Genomic DNA, 23,203 nt, shown 5'->3' with positions numbered 1-23,203 from the left:
CTGTTTTTAGTAAAATTTCGTAGGGTACCATTAAAAAAATGTTTTCAAAAATATACAGTAGTGAAGGAAAAAATTGTATCTAACGAAATATATATTATTGAAAAAAAAACTATTACCTTTTAAACAGGGATCAATTTATGTGTGCGGGGAAATAAAAATGTAGCCGACAATTATAAAAAAATTTTGTGTGTGTGTTTTTCACTTTTTTGCTTTATTTTTAAAAATTTTTTTAGTTAGTACTACTACTCCCAGCATGGAACACACTGTTCCATGATGGGAGTAGTACTACCTGTACTAATAGACAGATCGCCCGCTGCAATCTTTCTGTATAATATATAGATATATTCTATGGTCCCCTGCCCTGACGTATATTTACACTTATTCATATTTCCCGCAGGGCTGTGATTGGCCAGATGGTTCCAGCCAATCACAGCTCTCTGTGAGAAATAGGAACATGTGTATATATACGGCCGTGCAGGGGACCATAGGAGAGCGGCCGCTGCATCTATACATTATACAGGTGGATCACAGTGGCTGTCAGAAGTGATACCCGCTGTGATCTTTCCATAACTGCAGGTAATACTACTGCCAACATGGAGCACACTCTGCCTCATGCTGGGAGCTGTAGTACCTGCATTAATAGACAGATCGAAGCGGGTGTCAGAAGTTACACTCGCTGCGATCTATCTATTAATACAGGTACTACAGCTCCCAGCATGGATCAGAGTGTGCTCCATGTTGGGAGTAGTAGTGCCTGCTTAAGGACACATCACAGTGGATGTCACTACTGACACCCGATGTGATCGTCCCGTCTATAGCAGAGATGGAGCGACTGCATACATCGCTCGCATCCCTGCTCTGCACTATACTCCGGGCCGGCCACTCATTCATCCATCTTTTCCTCAGAGCTGTGATTGGCTGAAACCATCTGGCCAATCACAGCTCTGGGTGGGAAATATGAATTTCTGTTGACATCAGTGGCCGGAGTATAGTGCAGAGAGGCAGAGTGCAGAGAGCGATGTATAGACCTGCTCGCTTCTCTGCTATATTATGGACGATATATGTCTATAGTACAGGTACTATCACTCCCAGCATTGAACAGTCTGTTCCATGCTGTGAGTAGTAGTACTACATACAAAATGTTAAAATATATTAAAAAAAAAAAAGTGAAACACACACTTTATTAAAAAATAAAAAAAATTGGGTTATAAAATATATACATTGCGTTTAATAAAAAATGTTCCATCACTGCTGCATCCTTTTTTTTTTTGGTACCCAAGAAATTTTGGGTGCGAAAAAAAAAACGCCAAGGTGCAATTTCCACACAAATGAAAAGCACTGGCACTAGCACTGGCGATTTTTCAGGCGTTTTGATAATCCCTAAAATGCAGTGCAAAATAACAAGTGGAGACTTAGCCTAAGGGAGAATGTTCACTTCATCCAATGATTCTTATGGCGTGATTGACAAATATATGCAAATAGCTTTATTTCAGTGGTCCAATGCAATGCATTTCTTTATTTGTTTTTCACTTTACTTTTTGTGTATATATTTTTAATGGTGCAACTTTAGCCCACTTATTTCTAGAATTTAATTGCAGACTTTCTTACCCATTTGTAAATTCTATAATAAATCATATTTTTTATTTTACAATGCAGAAAGCCTTGGATACAGCACTTAAGGAGAATGTTGCATTAGCCAAAGAGTATCAGATTCTGCAAACCAGCTTTCTGGATGAAAAAGACAAGCTAATGGTCAACTATGAGAAGAGGATCAAAATGGAGACGACACGGAGGGATTATTTACAGGTACCTTTAAAGGGAATAGCTCCCTAACACTGTGCACTGACCCAGATTTGTCAGTCCAATGCATCTGTAACACAAAACAGCCAATCACAGCTCAGCTTTAATATCTCAAATTGAGCTGTGATTCAACCAATCACAATGAATGGAGCGGAGGCGCACATATACAATAGTGGCAGGGAGTCCCAGCAGTTGGACCTCCCATGATTAGATACTTATCCCCTATCCTATGAGTTGGGACAACCCCTTTTAAGGGAATGTGTCATTGAGTATTTGTTACACATCTTTTTGAAGAAATTTTAGTAATGTTTTTTTAATTCTCCATTTTGATATCTATATTATAAAATAATACTAAAATATTTCAGCTTTTAGCCTGGCCACTAGGTCTAATATTAAGGTAAGTTATCCTGTTCTGAAGAGACTACTTGCCATCAGAGAGAGCATGACAGTGAAAGGTTACACCAGTAGAGAGAGAACGCATATAATTGCAATGGATGATGCACACAGTTTAGCCCCCCCTTCCTGTAGAATGACCTCTTAAAAGGTCACAGAGTATGTCCAATAACTTTTCCCAATGATATAAATGCGGCAGCTCCTGTCTATTTTTGCCATAGGGCTTGCTGTATAATCTCTAAATTCTGTTATAAATGTCCCCATAGAAATGTCCATAAAATGGAAAACAAAATGCAATAAAAAAAGTAGAAACAGACTTGAGAGAAAAAAAATTCAGTATCTGTCTCTAATCAGTAAAAAAAAAAATAAAAAAAAATCTAGGCGCCACATTCACTTTAAGTGAACTAAGAGCAGGGGTCAAGTCCTGGGAAAAAAAGTGGGGGAACTCACCCAAGATTTCCACCCAAGAGCTGGTCCTGCAGGACTCCTGTTAATGGGAATGGTGTTCCTGCTGTGAAAAAAGTGCAAGAACTCAGTTCCCACACGTTCCTGCAGGACTTGAGCCCTGACTAAGAGGCATCAATGCATTACAAAGTTTCCAATATATGTTTATACTGCTTATATATGCAAAGTGTTTTTAAACAGCAGTCAATATATTGACTTGATCCAACAACCCCACACCCATACAGTTTCCAAATAATATTACTGTAAAGTTTTTAAATACTGCCTGCTGGTACTGCAATAGTGCCCCCATATAGCACACAAATAAAATTGCCTTAATCCCTTCAGGACCAGGCCTATTTTGGCCTTAAAGGGGTACTCCATTGATAAACATCTTATCCCCTATCCAAAGGACAGGGAATACGATGTCTGATCATTCTTTAAAGCTTCAAGTCCAACTGACAACTGCAAATACTGTATGAGCACCCTTACAAAGATTAAGAACAACTGTTCCTTGTTGGACCCCAGCCCTACCTAGCACATATCACTGTTACAGAAACTTTAAAAATTAAAAACCCTGTTTTACATAGAAATGTAGACATAGAAACATAGAATGTGTTGGCAGATAAGAGCCATTTGGCCCATCTAGTCTGCCCAATATTCTGAATACGTATGAATTGTACATGTCCCCGCCTTATATGAAGGATAGCCTTATACCTATCTCTATCTTATATGAAGGATAGCCGTATGCCTATCCCTATCTTATATGAAGGATAGCCTTATGCCTATGCCTATCTTATAAGAAGGATATCCTTATGCCTATCTCTATCTTATATGAAGGATAGCCTTATGCCTATTCCTATCTTATATGAAGGAAAGCCTTATGTCTATGTCTATCTTATATGAAGGATAGCCTTATGCCTATCCCTATCTTATAAGATGGATAGCCTTATGCTTATTCCTATCTTATATGAAGGATAGCCTTATGCTTATCCCTATCTTATATGAAGGATAACCTTATGCTTATCCCTATCTTATATGAAGGATAGCCTTATACCTATCTCTATCTTATATGAAGGATAGCCTTATACCTATCCCTATCTTATATGAAGGATAGTCTTATACCTATCTCTATCTTATATGAAAGATAGTCTTATGCCTATCCCTATTTTATAAGAAGGATAGTGATACTTATCTTTATCTTATATGAAGGATAGCCTTATACCTATCTCTATCTTATATGAAGTATAGCCTTATGCCTATTTCTATCTTATAGGAAGGAGAGCCTTATGCCTATCCCTATCTTATAAGAAGGATAGTCTTATACTTATCTTTATCTTATATGAAGGATAGCCTTATACCTATCCCATGCATGCTTAACCCATTAAGGACATGCAACGTAAATGTACGGCGCTGCATAGCATCACTTTTACATTTACGGCGCAGCTGCGACACAAGTGCAGGAGCTGCATACGCTCCATTCACGGCGGGTCCCGGTGGCTGTCAGCAACTGCGGACCCGTCGGTAATGGCGGCCATCAGCGATCGAGCTGATGTCTGCCATTAACCCCTCAGATGCCGTGATCAATACAGATCACAGCATCTGCGGCAGTGCTGCACGTATAATGGCTGATCTGATCGCCTGCGGCACTGTCGCGGGGATCAAATCAGCCAAGATGGCGGACGGAGGTCCCCTCACCTGCCTCCTTCAGTCTCCCTGGGTCTTCTGCACTGATATGCCTTCCAGCAGACCAGAGCAGAAGATCACTGATAATACTGATCAGTGTTATGCCCTATGCATAGCACTGAACGGTATTAGCAATCTAATGATTGCTATTAATAGTCCCGTAAGGGGACTAAAAAAAAGTGTAAAATAAATGTCAAAAAAAGTTTTTAAAAATGGGGAAAAAAATGTGAAAAAGCCCCTCCCCCAATAAAGTTTTAAATCACCCCTTTTCCCCATATTAATACAAAAAAGCATAAAAAATGATAAATAATAAACATATTTAGTATTGTTGGTTGTGTAAATGTCCGAACTATAAAAATATAATGTTAATGATCCCCTACGGCGAACACCGTAAACGTAAAAAAAATGAAAAATAAACAATTTCAGCTTTTTTGTCACATCAAACTGGAATTTTTTTTATAAAAAGTGATCAAAAAGTCACATATACGCAAACATGGTACCAAAACAAACTAAAGATCATGGCACAAAACATGAGCTCTCACACATCCCTGAATACTGAAAAATAAGAAAGTTAGAGGTGATCAAAATAGGGCAATTTTAAACATACTGATTTTGTAAAAAAAAAAAAGTTTGAGATTTTTTAAAAGCAGTGCAATAATAGAAATGTATGTAACCATGGATCGTATTGAACCAGAGAATAAAGAAACGATGTAATTTTTACCGTAAAGTGTACAGCGTGAAAACGAAACCCCCAAATTAGCAAAATTATGATTTTTGTTTGAATTTCCTTACATAAAAGTTTTTTGGGGGGGTTTACCATGCATTTTAGGGTTAAATGAGTGATTATCATTACAAAGTACAACTGGTCACGCAAAAAACAAGCCCTCATATGGGTCTGGGAATGGAAATATAAAAGAGTTTTGAATTTTAGAAGGCGAGGAGGAAAAAACAAAAATGCAAAAATAAAACCAAAGGATAGGGGATAAGATGTCATATCGCCGGGGTCCCGCTGCTGGGGACCCCTGGGATCTCGGCTGCGGCACCCCGCTATCATTACTGCACAGAGCAGCCTCGCTCCATGCGTAATTACCAGCGATACAGGGGCTGGAGCATTGTGACGTCAGGGCTCCACCCCTTGTGACATCATTGCCCGCCCCCTTAATGCAAGTCTATGGGAGAGGGCGTGATGGCCGTCACGCCCCCTCCCATAGACTTGCATTGAGGGGGCGGGCTGTTACATCACGAGGGGGCGTAGCCGTGACGTAACAATGCTCCGGACCCTGTATTGCCCGTCATTACGCACGGAGCGAGTCTGCTCTGTGCAGTAATGATAGCGGGGTGCCGCAGCCGAGATCCCGGGGGTCCCCAGCAGCGGGACCCCGGCGATCTGACATCTTATCCCCTATCCTTTGGATAGGGGATAAGATGTCTAGGGGCGGAGTACCCCTTTAAGGTGAAAATGGGCTGAGTCCTTAAGGGGTTATACTCTTTCACTGTACTTCCATGCATCCACTACTTTATTTCTTGACATTTTTAAGCCGGGGTTTCCCATAGTATTGACTTTAGCATCTAGTGGGATAAACAGTCCCTGCTGGCAGGTATCAGTTCTCGATCCTACTCTATACTTCCTTTTTGACATAATGATGTATGTGTATTATATTTCACAGGTTGAAAGGGGTTTAAGTATAGATCACAGATCTGGTGGTTCTAGACAACTCTTCTTTTTTATAAATTTTTGATAAGTAGTACAATATGCTTCATTTTTTTACTTCGCAGTGGATGGTAAAGTACCCTTTTTTGTTGTCGGTCAGAGTGTGAGGTACAAAAGACCTAACAGCTTGTAATACTGTTAAATGCATAATCTGCTTGATGGTCGCAACACTCACAGAAGCTTGGGAAGGTTTAAATATTACATAATACAAATGTATGGTAAAATCTATTTCTCTTCTTGATGCATTCTTTACTAGGAACAGATGCAATTCAATGCAATACATCACTGGTGTACTGAGAAGTTGCACCTCAAGTGGCACTGTGCATCCTCAATGATCCTACCCTATACCCTCAGCCTACTCCGTCTAGGAGTTACTTAAAGGGGTACTCCGGTGGAAAACTTTTTTTTTAAATCAACTGGTGCCAGAAAGGTAAACAGATTTGTAAATCACTTCTATTAAAAAAGCTTTACCCTACCAGTACTTTTTAGCAGCTGTATGCTACAGAGAAAATTCTATACTTTTTGAATTTCTTTTTTGTCTTGTCCACAGTGCTCTCTGCTGACACCTGCTTCCCGTATCAGGAACTGGCCAGAGCAGCATAGGTTTGCAATGGGGATTTTCACCTGCTCTGGAGAGTTCCTGATACGGGCAGCAGGTGTCAGTAGAGAGCACTGTGGACAAGACAAAAAAGAAATTCAAAAAGTATAGAATTTTCTCTGTAGCATACAGCTGAAAAAAGTACTGGAAGGGTAAAGATTTTTTAATAGAAGTCATTTACAAATCTGTTTAACTTTCTGGCACCAGTTGATTTTAAAAAAAAATATTCCACCGGAGTACCCCTTTAAGGGGTTTCACCAAAGGTCCATAAAGAGTCATTACAGAATTACCTCTCACTACTCTCAAACACTCTCAACAGTAAATGTGCATGTTTCTATCTCTCAGACCACCACATTGTCACAGTATAAGTTATTTGCTTGCAAAGAGCATCACTCCCCTAAAATTTCATCCACTTTATCTTGCAGTAAAAACTCCATACACATCAAGGTAAAATAGCATAATTCAGAATTGTATGCCAGACGGCACTGCAAAAGGCAGTGTGAAAAGGTCCTCATTTAAATTCAGCAAACAGGAATGGGTTAATGTAGTTTTTATTTTTTTTATTTTATGTTTCTTAGAAAATAGACCTTTTGGAAAATGTGACAAATTTCGAAAACACACAAGTATAAAATACGAGCGAGGAAGAAGTTTTTATCAAGTATGCTAGAGCGGCCTTTTCATTCTAATATGAAACTATAGTAAGGATCATTGCACTAATGCAGGAGGATTTGTGATAATGTTGCAGAAATTTTTACTGTCAAAACGGAACTGCAGTGTAATGACTTTTGTTATCATGGCTTCTAATAACTATTCAGCATAAATTGACCCCACATATGTTAAATTGAAATAATATGTCAGACACATAATAAGATAAAGGAGGCATTGAGGATGCTGTAGGAATCCTGTATTATTTGGGCTGGAGTAATTCTTTTCACATATACATATTTATTTTTTCTACTGTATGTACAAAACTTTTCCACTGGAAAGAATGGAAGGCAGATATTAGTAAAAATAATCACATCCTCATACCATCTTATATCATACTTATCGTATAGATGTTTACCTGCATACACATCAGATTTCAATCTATTTCTTTTATTTAACCCTTTCTGTTGCCCAATTTATCAATCTGTTGGAGACAAAATCTGGTGTGATTTGCCTACAGCTTTCATTTTACCAGTTATGAGAGTTGAGCCACTAGGACGGCCATGCAAGAATTTCAGCCCCTTTTTTAGGTAAAGCAGACATGACAGTGCTTAGGATCACCAACTTATCTTCATGGAACAGGTGTAGACACAACTGGAGTATAAATAAGATTTCAGGGGTGAGGGCCATATTAATCTGTGGCCACTTATGTCTATATGTGGCAGAAATGGAAGGCCTGGTTATATCTGTTTTGCCGAGGTGACTGGGAACAACCATCACATTTTTCGTCTGGGGCCTCAACCAACTTTAATCTGGCCCAGATCCTACCAATCCAATTCCATATCTGATTTCTTGAAACCTGATAAAAAAATAAAAGCAGAAATTAGATTGGATGCTATTGATGGCAGCCTCGCTTTTCCTTTGCAATGAAGAGTGAGCGTTGCGATATGTTGCAAAGGCATAAGCTCCACTTTTAGTGTGCAATAAATATATACGCCAGCAAGAATTAATTTTATCTAAAGTCTTGCAATAGTTGGAAATCAATGTTTCCATTTCAGACTATTAGTGCGTGACCAGAACTGTACCTCTGCTTATTCACTTTTTCCCCTATATTAACCAGTCTTAGAAGAATCATTAGGGTGCCATCACAAGAAAGTGTTTACAAAGCTGTAAACTATACTTACTCTCAACGAGTATTGCAAAGCATAATTACTGTGTGTTGAAGCATAAACAATAAGAGCTATAATACGTGCAACATAGGATCCTAATTAGTCTAGTACATAGAACAATGCAGAAATGTAGAGATGATATTAATCTTTTAAAAAGATAGAGTTCCTCCTCTAGACTCAGATCTCTTGTGTAGTGAAATTACTAACGGGTGACAGATTTTTTTTTGTGACCAAGCTGCCAAGTCGGTGACATACAGTACACCCCTGGCAGGAATTATGGAATCACCACATTTAAAGGATGTTCACCCAGCTCTTTTACTTTGTAATAAATATAAACATCATAGATATGTCACAAAGCAATGATTATTTACTGGATGAACATTCTGATTTTGTAAAAAAAAATAAAAATAATAATTTTGCCTGAAAGAATTTATGCTAGTTTCAGATCAAGTAGAGGAAAAAAATAGACCAATTAAAATGCTACAACAAGAGAATTGTCAGTTGAATGAAAAGGATTTTAAGAGTTCAAGATAAAAATCCAACATAGAGTGTAACAACAGATGTTGGTTGTTCCCAGTCAATTGTGTATAAAACAAATAGAAAGGATATGGGTAGGCCAAGGAAGAGGTCAAAGTGGCAGCATAGAAAACCTACAGCCATATACCATGGAAAAAAATGTATAACAACAAAATTAAAAACAAATAGGTTACAGAACAGTAAGAAATTGGCAGAATACAATTGGTTTTACATATAGAAAATATTACTGTGGAATAAAGAACTAAAGAAAAGCAATCACAGAGTGTGGAGGATTATATAAAAGTAATATTCAGTGTCAATATTCATGTCAATGGGATTTTTTTTTACAATGCATTTACATCCGTTTGTACCCGTCTGCACCCATTTCAGTTTTTTTGACGGCAGAAAAAACGGCGCATGCAGAATTTTTTCTACCCTCAAAGAAACTGAAGAAAAAATGGATACAGTAAATTTAACATTGAAGTCTATGGAAAACGAATGATCCTTTAATGTCATCCATTTGCAGTTTGCATCTGTTTTTTCAATCCGATTTTTGATCCGTTTTTTACTTCTGAGCATGCTCAGAACAAAAAAAAATATTTTTTTTTGGTTTATTAATTGAACAATAACAGATACAAATGGATAACATCCGTTATTTTTTTTTTTAAAGTCCGTTTTTATTTTTGACGGGAGAAGAACGGGACGGTCTAGACGGCCGTGTGAACGCAGCCTAAGTCAATTTTAGGATGAAGCATCTTGCCACAGAGCACAGATTATGGGTACTGCTCAAATGGCAGATTTGTATCTTTTCCACACTATTTTTTGACAACGCTTCAACCTGCAAAGCTCATATGTTCACTGCTTTTAAAAAAAAGAAAGTTGTAGAATAAGAAAGTTAGTAAAAAGAAAGTTGTAGAATAAGAAAGTTAGTAATAGTAATAAACTCTTTCCAAAAGATTAAAAAGGGCCTACAGTGGGTGGGACTGATCATATAGCTTTTATTTTTTTTTTTTTTATAGTATGTCAATCACATAGATCTTGGTCATCTCACAAGATACTGCTGTCTGAGCACAGCCAATGCTGCATATATATCCTCGAGCAGTAAATGTGTATGCCCACCCACTGGGCACACCAAACATACCCCTAATATAATCATGCTGATTCCCCTCTGCTACAAAACACTAAATAGGAATAATCTGTGGGGGCAATCAACATGCCATATAAAGGTGTATGATCATCACCCCTTAAAGGGGTTGTCCAAGTGAAAGAAACAACCTGTGTGTGTGTGTCAAAAAGTATAAAAAAGCAACTTACTAATATAATGTTATCAGCTGAGCTGTTTCCCTTGTAAGCTGTGAAGTCACAGCTCTGAGAGCAAGTCTGCTGACTCATTAGATAAGGCAGCAGGAAGCTGTTCTAAATTATAACAGTTTCTGTCATAATGGGCTCCCTGCTGCCTTATCTAATGAGTCATACATCTAATGACCAATTATACCAGATCCCCTATTCACATCATTGGTCTTGTGCTAGGCTGACAGGAAAGAGGGAGGAGCAGGGATGGAACAGACAAGCTTTTAAAGCCTGTGACGTTACGTTACAGCTTACAAGGGAAACCGCTTGGCTGATATAGACTATCTCTGCACTATGGCTAATAACATTATATTAGTAAGTTGCTACATTATACTTTTTGACATCATACACAAGATGATTCTTTTGCCAGACCACCCCTTTAACCCCTTAAGGACACAGCCCATTTTTGCTCTAAGGACACAGCCAATTTCATTTTTGCTGTTTTGTTTTTTCCTCCTCGCCTTCTAAAAATCATAACTCTTTTATATTTTTACCCACAGCGCTTTTTTTTTGCGTGACCAGTTGTCCTTTGTAACGGCATCACTCATTTTACCATGTACCAAATGTATGTCGAAACCAAAAAATATTATTTGTGTGGGGAAATAGAAAAGAAAACAACAATTTTGCTAATTTTGGAAGGTTTTGTTTTCACGCTGTACACTTTACAGTAATAAAGACATGTTTTCTTTATTCTTTGGGTCCATATGACTAAAATGATACGCATGACTACATACCTTTCTATTATTTACTGCTTAATTAGTATGTTTAAAATCCCTCGATTTTGATTACCTATAACTTAGAGCTTATTTTTTGCGCCATGATCTGTACTTTTTTATCAATACTACATTTGCACATATGAAACTTTTAAATAGATTTTTATAAATTTTTTGGGAATAAAATGTGACAAAAAAAGCAGCAATTTTGGACTTTTTTTATTTTATGTTTACGCTGTTCACCGGACGGGATCATTAACATTATATTTTGATAGTTCAGACATTTACGCATGTGGTCATACCAAATATGTTTATTACATTTTATTTACATTTTGGGGGTAAAATGGGAAAAAGGGACGATTTACATTTTTATTGGGTGAGGGGATTTTTCAAATGTTATTTCTTTTTTTTTTTAAACATTTTATGTCCCCATAGGGGACTATTTATTACAATCATTTGATTGCTAATACTGTTCAGTGCTATGCAGTGTTATCGGCGATCTTCTGCTCTGGTCTGCTTGATCTCAGATCATAGCAGAAGACCCCTGGAGATGGACAGAGGCAAGTGAGGGGACCTCCGTCCTTCATTTTGGATGATAGGATCCCTGCGGCAGCGCCGTGGGCAATCCGATCATTCAATATAACACCTGCATTGCCGCAGATGCTGTGATCTGTATTGATCACTGCATCTGAGGGGTTGATGGCGGACATCAGCGCGATCACTGATATCTGCCATTATCAGCAGGTCCCTGGCTGCTAACAGCAGCCATGACCTGCTGTGCATGATGTGAGCGCCGGTCAGGTGCTCGCATCATGTACAGGACGAAAATGTTTGTTCTGGTGCGTTAAGTACCACCGCACCAGGACATACATTTACATCCTGGGTCGTAAGGAGTTAAGCTATCTAAAGGTTTCATTATTCTAGTAGCTGATATACACTTAATGGACAGCTTATTAACTGGACAGCTTATTCCACCACTTGGGCTACCTTTTTGCCTATGCTATTACATTTTAATGTTGACATTTTAGTGTGCGTAGTGAGATCACCTCCTTATTGTTTGTGTCTAGTATTAAATATTCTGTTAGTTTCAAAATGTTTTCTTGTACACCTTCTCAAATCTCCTTGTGATCTGATTAACAATATATGCATAGTAATCACCAAGCAAAAAATGCCCTACTGGTTGTCCTACTGGATACATACTATGAGGCCCAACTTGGTTAATATATTTGCCTATATAATTATGGCGGACATTGTGCGACGCATTTATGACTTTTCTTCGGTGTGTATGGCTTTCTGCACCAACAAATCCAGGGGGCGTTTTGTGGTTTCCTAGCCGAACAGTTCACACAATGATTTATGACATGTGACTTTTGCAAAAGTGGCACAGTTTTGCGCAGTGGCTACTCCAGCTGGGAGCAGACGCAGGCAGTTACACTGGGGTGACTGACAGGTCCACTCCACATTAGCTCTGTAAGAGTAATTGACTGACATTCATCAAAAGGTGCAGGCATCTTGATTAAAGCCAATCAGCTGTGCCTCGCGCACCCTATTGTTCTGCACAGGCAAAAGAACAAAAGTCGCACATGTTAAAGGAAATCTCTCATCAGTGTCTCTGCACTATCCTGTTTGTACTGGATTGTAGTGCAGGTGATATTGAGGAAAATGATACCTACCATGGGCTGATCCGTAGCCTCATCCACCCGCTGTCCTCCTTATTTAGTTTATGATAATTAGCAGGCTTGGTCCACTAGTGGTGCTCCACCATGTCACGGCTGCTGTATGCTCGCAGCCAGGTGGAGTGAGGAAGCAACAAATCACTGATATATGGAACATGAATCCAATTTAGCTAATTACTAACTCAAAACCAACCAAAATAGCTAAAATTTAACAACTTTTATTTAATCCAGTTAAAACCTATATTGACTATAAAATGGATACAGAGTCATCGGTCTACAGTATATAAAGACTCAAAACAGGGTAAATTCCCTCCAGGGTCAATCCCCTATTTAACACCCTTGTCAAACCCGACGCGTTTCCCCGTGGGTTAGATAAGTCCACGGTTCATCAGGGGTTATACTTAAACCCCGGATACACAGTGGAGAAATATACCTTATTCTATTCAATGTGTAACAGACAGGATAGGCACATAAAACATATAGCATATAGCAAGCAGGGTTAGTTAGTGTGCAATATAATTTCTGTGGGATTCCTCTTCGTATCTAGTCTCCAAAGATGTATTTGATAAGCAATAGAGCCAAGGTCCTTGATATGACCTCCAGATTTAGTTCCACTTCCTGAATATCAAAATACAGCAAGGAATGCCCATATGATATGAAGTGGGCTAATAAATACAATTATTTTTTTTTTTTTTTTTTTGTATTTTTGTATAATTGTATTTATTAGCCCACTTCATATCATATGGGCATTCCTTGCTGTATTTTGATATTCAGGAAGTGGAACTAAATCTGGAGGTCATATCAAGGACCTTGGCTCTATTGCTTATCAAATACATCTTTGGAGACTAGATACGAAGAGGAATCCCACAGAAATTATATTGCACACTAACTAACCCTGCTTGCTATATGCTATATGTTTTATGTGCCTATCCTGTCTGTTACACATTGAATAGAATAAGGTATATTTCTCCACTGTGTATCCGGGGTTTAAGTATAACCCCTGATGAACCGTGGACTTATCTAACCCACGGGGAAACGCGTCGGGTTTGACAAGGGTGTTAAATAGGGGATTGACCCTGGAGGGAATTTACCCTGTTTTGAGTCTTTATATACTGTAGACCGATGACTCTGTATCCATTTTATAGTCAATATAGGTTTTAACTGGATTAAATAAAAGTTGTTAAATTTTAGCTATTTTGGTTGGTTTGGAGTGAGGAAGCAGCAGCCATGATGTCAGTGTTCTCCTGGAGCACCAACCTTGCCGATTGTCATCAACCGAATCAGAAAGATAACGGGCGAATGGGAGGTTTGGTTCATTATCCATTTTAGCAGTTAAAACATTACAACTATATCAGATCTGATGAGGATAGGAACAGTTTGCAAATTTATATAAAAAGGCAGATTTATAGGGCATGAATCATGCATTGCCATCTTTAGGTTGGGATCTATAGGGTCTGTCTAATAATATGTATTAAAAGACCTTTATAAATTGCTCAAAAAATATAAAGAAGTATTGCCTTCTGTATACAAGAGCCTGCATCTATATTTTACAGCTTTGCTGCTTGGTAAATGGCATTAAACATAATCCTTTAGGGATCATTTAAACACTTGACGTACGTGTCGCCTATTTTCATCTTTCTTGATGAAAAGATTTGCTTTTAGCTGAGGCTGAATTGCAATCTTTCCAACACCCCCCTTTGTTTACTAATGTTCGACTTTTCTTTCAATCCGATATTATTTCTTGTTTCTCTAGTTATAGCATAGATGAACCTACAGTTAGCTGGGAACATTTGCTATTAACTTCTTTTTCTATAAAAAAAAAAAAATTAAATTTGAGGATAATCCTACCTCCAGAGCTTATTCTGTTCCTGGTCATTGACTGTGACAGTGAAAAGGCTCATCTGAAAGCATTGGAGCGTCCAATCTAAAAGCATAAAACATATTACATTTCATGAAAAAGCTAATTCAGATTGTTTAATTCTGGTAATATTGCCTCTGTCACCTTCAAAATCAAAATGTTCTTTCCTGTTATTATAAGGAAAACAACCAAATTGCTAGAAAACCCATTTGAATATACAGCTGCCTTATGTTGCATACTAATTTGATCGAAAAGCTTCTGCCTTCTCGGCAGACACTGTACACTGTTGACTAGAAGGTATTTTAGTACATTTTTTTACCGTACCCCTGAATGGCTCACAATATCATTGCTGGGCAGTAAAGCAGCTGTCCTGGTTTATGGTGTGTATTCATCTCTTTAGGTAATCCACAAGCCTTGTTACAAGTGTCTGGCCCTATCGAGTCTGCTATATTGTATTGGATGCAAGTTACCCTAGGTGAGAAATTCAAAATATCTGTAACTCCATCTGTAACGTAATATTCAAAATTTAGACTGTTCAAGACTGTTAACACTATATTAGTTAATTATATATCTTGGGGTCTCACAAATTGTACTGGATTAAGCATGGTTTTGCATGTTTCACCTCTGACAGGAAGTTGTGTAGTACTTTCATTGTCAGTGTGGTGTTGTCTCCAGCTTCCTGACTCCTCTCTTTTTCCAAAGACAATGCATCATCCTATGCTGTCTCTGGAGGCTTGGCTGAATCTAGTCTCTGAGCTCTAGCCCCGCCCATTGAATGATGTCCCCACCTCTAACCAGACTCTACAGCTATAGCCCCATCTCCATGTCATACAGTGCCTTGCATAAGTGCCATTGCTACAAAATGGAATTAAATAGATTTAAATAGACTTTTGCCATTTGATCAACACAACATGTAGAGCATTTTGAAACCTTCGTCCCAGTTGCAAGCCTTTTTCAGACTGCATCAGCTTTTCTTCATGGATTGCCCTGTATTTGGCTCTATCCATCTTCCAATCATTCTAACCAGTTTACCTTTACCTACCGACGAGAAGCACAGCATGATGCTACCACCACTATGTTTCACTGTGGGGATGAAGTGCTCAGGGTCATAGGTAGTGTTGGGTTTCGACTACACATCTAACCAGAGCACCCTCTTCCACATGTTTGCCTTGTTTCCCAAATGGCTTGTGGCAAACTCCAAACAAAATTTCATGTTGCTAACTTTTAACCATGGCTTTCTTCTTGCCACTCTTCCATAAAGGCCAGATTTGTAGAGTACACAACTAATACTTCTTCACCAAGTAAAGGGCTAAGGCCCCCAAAGCAAATGGCTTTTTCATGGTTTTAGAACTAGGGCAGATAATGAATGCCTTTGAAGCCTTTTTGTTACCTGTTGTTGTGGTACCTATTTAACATTGTCCTACTATGCCACACCAGTTTCATACATCAGTGGTCTAAAGAATGGTTGTTTTACAAAGATTAATTTTACAAGGATCCATGTCCCCGCAATGATAAAATGGCTAGTACTAACATAAAAAAAAAAAGAAAAACCTTTTTCCTTGGGATCTCTACGAATGATTAACCCCTTAAGGACTCAGCCCATTTTCACCTTAAGGAATCAAAACAATTTTCGTTATTGCACTTTAGTTTTTTCCTCCTCACCTTCTAAAAATCATATTGTGTTCCATTTTGCACCTACAGACCCATATAAGGGCTTGTTTTTTTTTGTTTCACAATTGTACTTTGTAATGACATTACTTATTTTATAACATAATCTGCAATAAAAAAAAAATTAATTGTGGGGTGAAATGGGAAAAAAACCCACCATTTTGCTACTTTTTAGGGCTTCCGTTTCTACACAGTTCACTTTTCGGTAAAATTGACACCTTATCTTTATTCTGTAGGTCCATATGGTTACGAGGATACCCAGTTTATGTAGGTTTTATTTTTTTTTACTACTTTAAAAAAATTATAACTACATGCAGCAAAATTAGTATGTTTACAATTGTCATCTTCTGACCCCTATAACTTTTTTATTTTTCTGTGTACGGGGCGGTATGAGGACTAATTCTTTGCACCTTGGTCTGTAGTTTTTATCAGTACCCTTTTTGTTTTGATCACTTTTTATTGATTGGACGTTTTGATCGCTTTTAATTAATATTTTTATGGTATATTAGGTGACCAAAAATGCACAGTTTTGGACTTTTATATTTTTTTAAGTGTACGTCATCAATCGTGCGGTTTAGCTAACCTTATATTTTAATAGTTCGGACATTTACGCAAGTGGTGGTACCATATATGGGGAGGGGCTTATTCACATTTATTCTATTTTTTTTTTAAACACTTTTTACTTTTCTTTTTTTAGCCCCCACTGGGGGCTATACCATGTGATCTTTTGATTGCATACACAGATCAATGCTATGCTATAGCATAGCTGTAACAGTGAGCGCTCCGGTCTCCTCCTCTGGATCAGAGCGCTCGCTGTCTCTGCCCCGGTCCACGGTGTCCCTTCGCGTCCCGGTCAGACACGCTGACCGGGAGCGCAGGGTCTCCTCCGTCGGGGATGCGGTTAGTGTTTTTGCCAAGAGTTCCGCAGTGTATTCGAGGAACCTGCCCGGGTGTCCTCTGCAGAGACTGAACCTGACCCAAGGAGGTTCTACCGTGGGTGATTACGCCATCCAATTCCGCACTCTTGAGTTGAATTGGAATGATGATGCACTATGTGCCACATTTAAGAAGGGACTACGCAGTGAAAGCAAGGACGTCCTGGCGGCACGTGAGATGCCATCTACCCTTAGTGACCTTATACTGCTGGCCACTAGGATTGACAAGCGTTTCCTGGAGAGAAAAGAGGAACTGCAGCATGAAAAGGAGAAAGCTCGTCCAAGACGCTATCCTCAGCTAGCTCCGGTTTTCCAGTGTCCACCGCAACCCTTCTCTGGGTCTCCCGCCGTGGAGGCCATGCAGGTGAATCGGTCTCGCCTGACCACTCAAGAACGCAGTCGTCGAAGAAATGAGAATCTGTGTCTGTACTGCGCCAGTACTGAGCATTTCCTTAAAGACTGTCCTCTCCGTCCTCTGCGTTCAGGAAACGCACGCACCTAGTGAACGTAGGAGAGGCGTTGCTAGGTGGGGATTCCTCCTTTCCATGTCTTACAATATCGGTTCAGCTCACTGTGCCTGCCAAGTCTACCTTTGCTGCTACCGCCTTCTTGGATTCCGGATCTGCCGGTAATTTCATCCACGCCTCTCTGGTTGACAAGTATCTGATCCCTGTGGTTCGTTTGCCCAAGCCATGCTTCATTTCTACTGTCAGCGGAGAAAGACTTTCTGCCACTGTGCAGTACCGCACTTTGCCATTACAGATGGACATTGGATTTTCGCATACAGAGACTTTGGAGTTCTTGGTCCTCCCATACTGCTCCTCAGAACTCCTCCTGGGCTTGCCTTGGCTTCAGCGTCACTGTCCCATCCTGGATTGGTCCTCCGGAGAGATCCTGAAGTGGGGTGCCTCTTGCTCCGGCCGTTGCCTCAAGTCTGTCTTTGTCAAGCAAAACCCTGCTGTTCCTCCCCCACCTGGGCTTCCGGAGCTTTACCACTGCTTCGCTGAAGTTTTTAGCAAGAAGCAAGCCGAGGTTCTTCCACCCCATAGAACCTACGATTGTCCTATCGACCTGGTGCCTGGGACTACTCCACCCCAGGGTAGAATCTACCCACTCTCACCACCAGAGACTCTCGCCATGTCGGACTACATTCGGGAAAATTTAGAGAGAGGTTTTATAAGAAAATCTTCCTCTCCTGCTGGGGCTGGCTTTTTCTTTGTTGCCAAAAAGGACGGCTCTCTCCGTCCTTGCATAGACTACAGAGGTCTAAACAAGATTACCGTCAAGAATCGTTACCCTCTCCCCTTGATCTCTGAGCTATTTGACCGTCTCTGTGGGGCTAGGATTTTCACCAAGTTGGACCTGCGAGGAGCTTACAACCTGATCCGAATCAGAGAGGGTGATGAGTGGAAGACCGCTTTCAACACATGGGATGGCCATTTTGAATACCTGGTGATGCCATTCGGTCTTTGCAACGCGCCTGTGGTATTCCAAGAATTTGTCAATGACATTTTTAGAGATTTGCTCTAAACCTGCGTGGTTGTATACCTTGATGACATCCTGATCTTCTCCACCAACCTGGACCAACATCGGGCCCATGTTCGTCTAGTTCTGTCGCGCCTTAGAAAGAATCGACTGTACGCTAAGATTGAGAAGTGTCTGTTCGAGCGGTCCAGCTTGCCCTTCCTAGGGTATATCATTTCAGCCCAGGGTCTACAGATGGACCCAGCCAAGCTCTCAGTGCTACTGGACTGGCCACACCCCTCTGAACTCCGTGCCATTCAAAGATTTTTGGGTTTTGCCAATTATTATAGGCAATTCATTCCCCATTATTCCACTCTGGTGTCTCCCATAGTAGCTTTGACCAAGAAAGGGGCTAATCCTAAATCATGGCCTTCTCAAGCTGAAGAGGCCTTCCGGTCTTTGAAAACTTTTTTTTGCCTCCGCACCTGTACTCTCCAGACCTGACCCCACTAAGCCTTTTTCCCTGGAAGTGGATGCCTCCTCAGTGGGAGCCAGAGCCGTACTCACCCAAAAGTCACCCTGGGGCAAGACACTCACTTGCGGTTTTTACTCCAAGACCTTCACTCCCGCCGAGAGAAACTATTCTATTGGTGACAGGGAACTGTTGGCCATAAAATTGGCACTTGAGGAGTGGAGGCATCTTCTCGAGGGCTCCATCCACCCTGTGAGTATTTTCACGGACCACAAGAACCTTGCTTACCTCCAATCCGCTCAAAGGCTGAATCCACGTCATGCTCGCTGGTCGTTGTTCTTTGCACACTTTAATTTTGTGATTCATTTTCATCCAGCGAGCAAGAATATCAGAGCGGATGCCCTTTCCCGCTCTTCCTATGTGGTGGGCGATGAAACTACTCCCCAACATATAATTCCACCCGAGCGCATAATTGCCGTTGCTCCAGTGGATCTGCATTCTCTCCCTCCAGGCAAGTCCTATGTACCCTCACGTCAGCGGCTACGTGTCCTCAAGTGGGGCCATGCCTCTTTATTTGCAGGTCATCCTGGGGTACAGAAGTCTCTCCAGCTTATCTCCCAAAGATACTGGTGACCTACTGTGGAAAAAGATGTCTCGGACTATGTCCAAGCCTGTATGATTTGTGCTCGGGACAAGTCGCCTCGCCAGAAGCCAGCTGGTTTTCTCTTACCCCTCCCTATTCCTGAGACTCCGTGGTCCCATATCGCCATGGACTTTGTTACCGACCTTCCCTCCTCCAATGGAATGACAGTCATTTGGATCATGGTAGATCACTTCTCGAAGATGGCTCACTTTGTACCTCTGCCGTTTTTCCAACACATTTTCCGCCTCCATTGTCTCCCCAAGCACATTGTCTCAGACCGAGGGGTACAGTTTGTTTCTAAATTCTGGAGGGCGCTATGTGGTTAGCTCGGGGTCAAGTTGAACTTCTCATCTTTCCATCACCCTCAGTCCAATGGCCAAGTGGAACGAGTGAATCAAATTTTGGGAGATTATCTACGCCACTTCGTCTCCTCACGCCACAGTGACTGGTCCGATCTGCTTCCCTGGGCAGAATTTTCCTAGAATTACAAGCACTCCTCTGCCTCTAACAAGTCTCCATTTTTTGTGGTTTTTGGTCGCCACCCTCTTCCACCGCTGTCGCTGACTTCCTCTTCTCCCGTACGTGCAGTTGACGACCTTGTCCGGGATTTCTCGTCTGTCTGGCGAGAGACTCGCAACGCTCTCTTTAAAGCCTCTGCCCGCATGAAATCCCAGGCAGACAAGAAATGCAGAGCTCCTCCAGAGTTATTCCCTGGTGACAAGGTGTGGCTCTCTTCCAAATATATACGATTCAGGGTCCCAAGCTACAAGTTGGGTCCCTCCTACTTGGGACCCTATAAAATCAAGAAGCGAATCAACCCGGTGTCCTACCAACTCCATCTTCCTCCTTCCCTCAGGATTCCTAACTCTTTCCATGTCTCCCTTCTAGGGGGAGACCTAAGGGGGGTACTGTAACAGTGAGCGCTCCTGTCTCCTCCTCCTGTCTCTGCCCGGTCCACGGTGTCCCTGCGCGTCCCGGTCAGACACGCTGACCGGGAGCGCAGGGTCTCCTCCATCGGGGATGTGGTTAGTGTGGCAGCCGGTCCCCGCACACACGCCGCATCCCATGTCCACTTACCCGCGGCCCCGTCCTCATACACTGCCTCTGCCTCCCGGCGCGCGCGGCCCCGCTCCTTAGGGCGCGTGCGTGCCGGCTTCATGAAATTTGAAGGGCCAGCGCTCCATTGATTGGTGCCTGGCCCTCACTGTTCTTATAAAGGTTTCCAGCTCCTTCCTGCCCTCGCCGGATCTTTGTGCCTCGTGCCGAGAGAAAGCGTTCCTTATCATTATAGTGTTCCCTGCCTGTTGCCAACCCTTGCCTGTGACCTCCGCTTCTGAACCTGTGCTGCCTTGACCTGTTGCTAGTGACTACCGCTTCTGATCCTGTGCCGCCTGCCCTGACCTTCGCTACGCCTGACTACGCTTTTGCCTGTTCCTCCTGTACCGCGCATATCTCAGCAACCAGAGGGGTCGAGTCGCTATCTGGTGGAACGACCTGGGGGCTACCTGCCGCAGCAAGACCATCCCGCTTTGCGGCGGGCCCTGGTGAAGACCAGTAGCTCCTTAGATTCCATTACCTGGGTACGGCCCACGTCTTCACTCCTCTGGTCCAGTGGATCCACCTTCAGTTACCTGTCCGGACTGTTACAATAGCATTGATCAATGTTAATGGCGCTCTGCTGCTCCGGCCTGCTGAGCAGGCTTGGAGCAGTAGATCGCTGATCAGATGATGAGGAGGCAGGTGAGGACCCTCCTGTTGTCCAGTAAGCTGATTGGGACATTGTGATTCTGTCGCGATAGTCCCAATCAGCTCCGCTGAGCTGCAGGGATAGTTCTACTTTCACTTTAGATGCCGCAATTAACTTTGATCGCGGCGTCTAAATGGTCTAATTTCTACCTGTTGTCTGTTCCATTTGCACAACAGCATGTGAAATTGATTGTCAATCAGTGTTGCTTCCTGAGTGGACAGTGTGATTTCTCAGAAGTGTGATTGACTTGGTGTTGTTTAAGTGTTCCCTTTATTTTATTGAGCAGTGTATATACTTGTTGCAAGGAATCAGAATGAAAATATTTCTGATCTTTCAGGAACGTGTTACGAGGAGGGACTCTATTTAATGGTCCTTGGGCATTTCATGGAAAGTATTATGTCACTAAAACTGCTGAGCAAATTAAAATGTGGCAGCACAAGGTAACTAATGTAATAAATGGACTCTCAAGTAAAATGTATGTTGAAGGAAGTATGTGGAATCTCTAGATGATGTAAACATGACTGACTAAATACCAGAGGACATTTTGTTTCTAAGTGCAATGTAGCATAAAAATATTTTATATAAGAAAATATATGGAATAACTTCTCAGAAAAGAAAAACTAAAACAGTTGAAGGGTTATTTATTTATTTATATAGCGCCTACAGATTCCGCAGTATTTCTTATCACCAATCACTGATTTCTTGTTTAAGGTTCAATAAGTTCCTGATTAGGTTCACGTTGTTTTAAAGGGGTATTCCAGGCCAAAACTTTTTTTTATATATCAACTGACTCCGGAAAGTTAAACATATTTGTTAATTACTTAGATTAAAAAATCTTAATCCTTCCAATAGTTATTAGCTTCTGAAGTTGAGTTGTTGTTTTCTGTCTAACTGCTCTCTGATGACTCACGTCCCGGGAGCTGTGCAGTTCTTATGGGGATATTTTCCCATCATGCACAGCTCCCGGGATGTGACATCATCAATGAGCAGTTAGACAGAAAACTTCAGAAGCTAATAACTATTGGAAGGATTAAGATTTTTTATTAGAAGTAATTTACAAATCTGTTTAACTTTCCGGAGCCAGTTGATATATATATAAAAAAAGTTTTTGCCTGGAATACCCCTTTAAGTTCAATACTCTGTACTGATTTGTGTATAAAAATTTTTTATAGTGAAAGGTCATAAGCAAATATAGCTCAAATGTTCTCATCCATTACATTGCATTCTAAGAAGTTTAATGTGTGCTTGTTAAACGAGACATGTTAAATATCAGGGTCAATCAGGGTCTGAGCATTCAGACCCTGACCAATCACTAGAACGAGTGGGGAGAGAAGCGTGTGGCTAAATGGTTCTCTCCTCGCTCTTTGTGCGTGTGACCAAGAGTTTATCCCTGTCATGTAGCATAGAGCAGTTTCTTATTTTTCAGTCTTTAGAATGTCAGGCAGTTTTTTGGGGGGTTTTGTGGGTTGAGAGCAATTCTAAAATTATTAAAATATTTAACTTATATGAACTGGAGATTGGACTATAAATGTCTTGGTAGTCAGCAGTAAAAATCTAAATATATTTATAGCTGACTAAAATTCCCAATCGACCAAATAGTATGAGTCTATGCTGGGACACATTCTTTTGACAAATGAAATAATAGCACCCAGTTGTCATTTTTACCTGGGCTACATAGAGATATTTTGTGGGATACATGGAAAGTATTTACTATAAGA

General features: G+C 40.7%; 1 protein-coding gene across 10 annotated transcripts in view; it reads left to right on the top strand.

Annotated features, from left to right (window-relative positions):
* Positions 1-23,203, top strand: part of CCDC178 (coiled-coil domain containing 178) — a 372,333-nt gene that overhangs the window by 268,441 nt on the left and 80,689 nt on the right. For 6 of the 10 annotated variants that reach the window (XM_056521798.1, XM_056521799.1, XM_056521800.1 and 3 more), the window contains exon 17: positions 1,657-1,806. In XM_056521798.1, coding sequence (XP_056377773.1) covers positions 1,657-1,806 — 150 coding nt within the window. Of the gene's footprint in view, positions 1-1,656; positions 1,807-14,956; positions 15,032-21,822; positions 21,839-23,203 lie in introns of those variants that run through there. The other 4 variants (XM_056521806.1, XM_056521805.1, XM_056521807.1 and 1 more) reach the window with 2 other exon arrangements.

This window comes from Hyla sarda, chromosome 5, assembly GCF_029499605.1.
Source record: "Hyla sarda isolate aHylSar1 chromosome 5, aHylSar1.hap1, whole genome shotgun sequence".
In the NCBI taxonomy this organism is placed as follows: Eukaryota; Metazoa; Chordata; class Amphibia; order Anura; family Hylidae; genus Hyla; species Hyla sarda.
The sequence above is the reverse complement of the archived record's forward strand: the minus strand, read 5'-3'. Positions and strand labels throughout refer to the sequence as shown.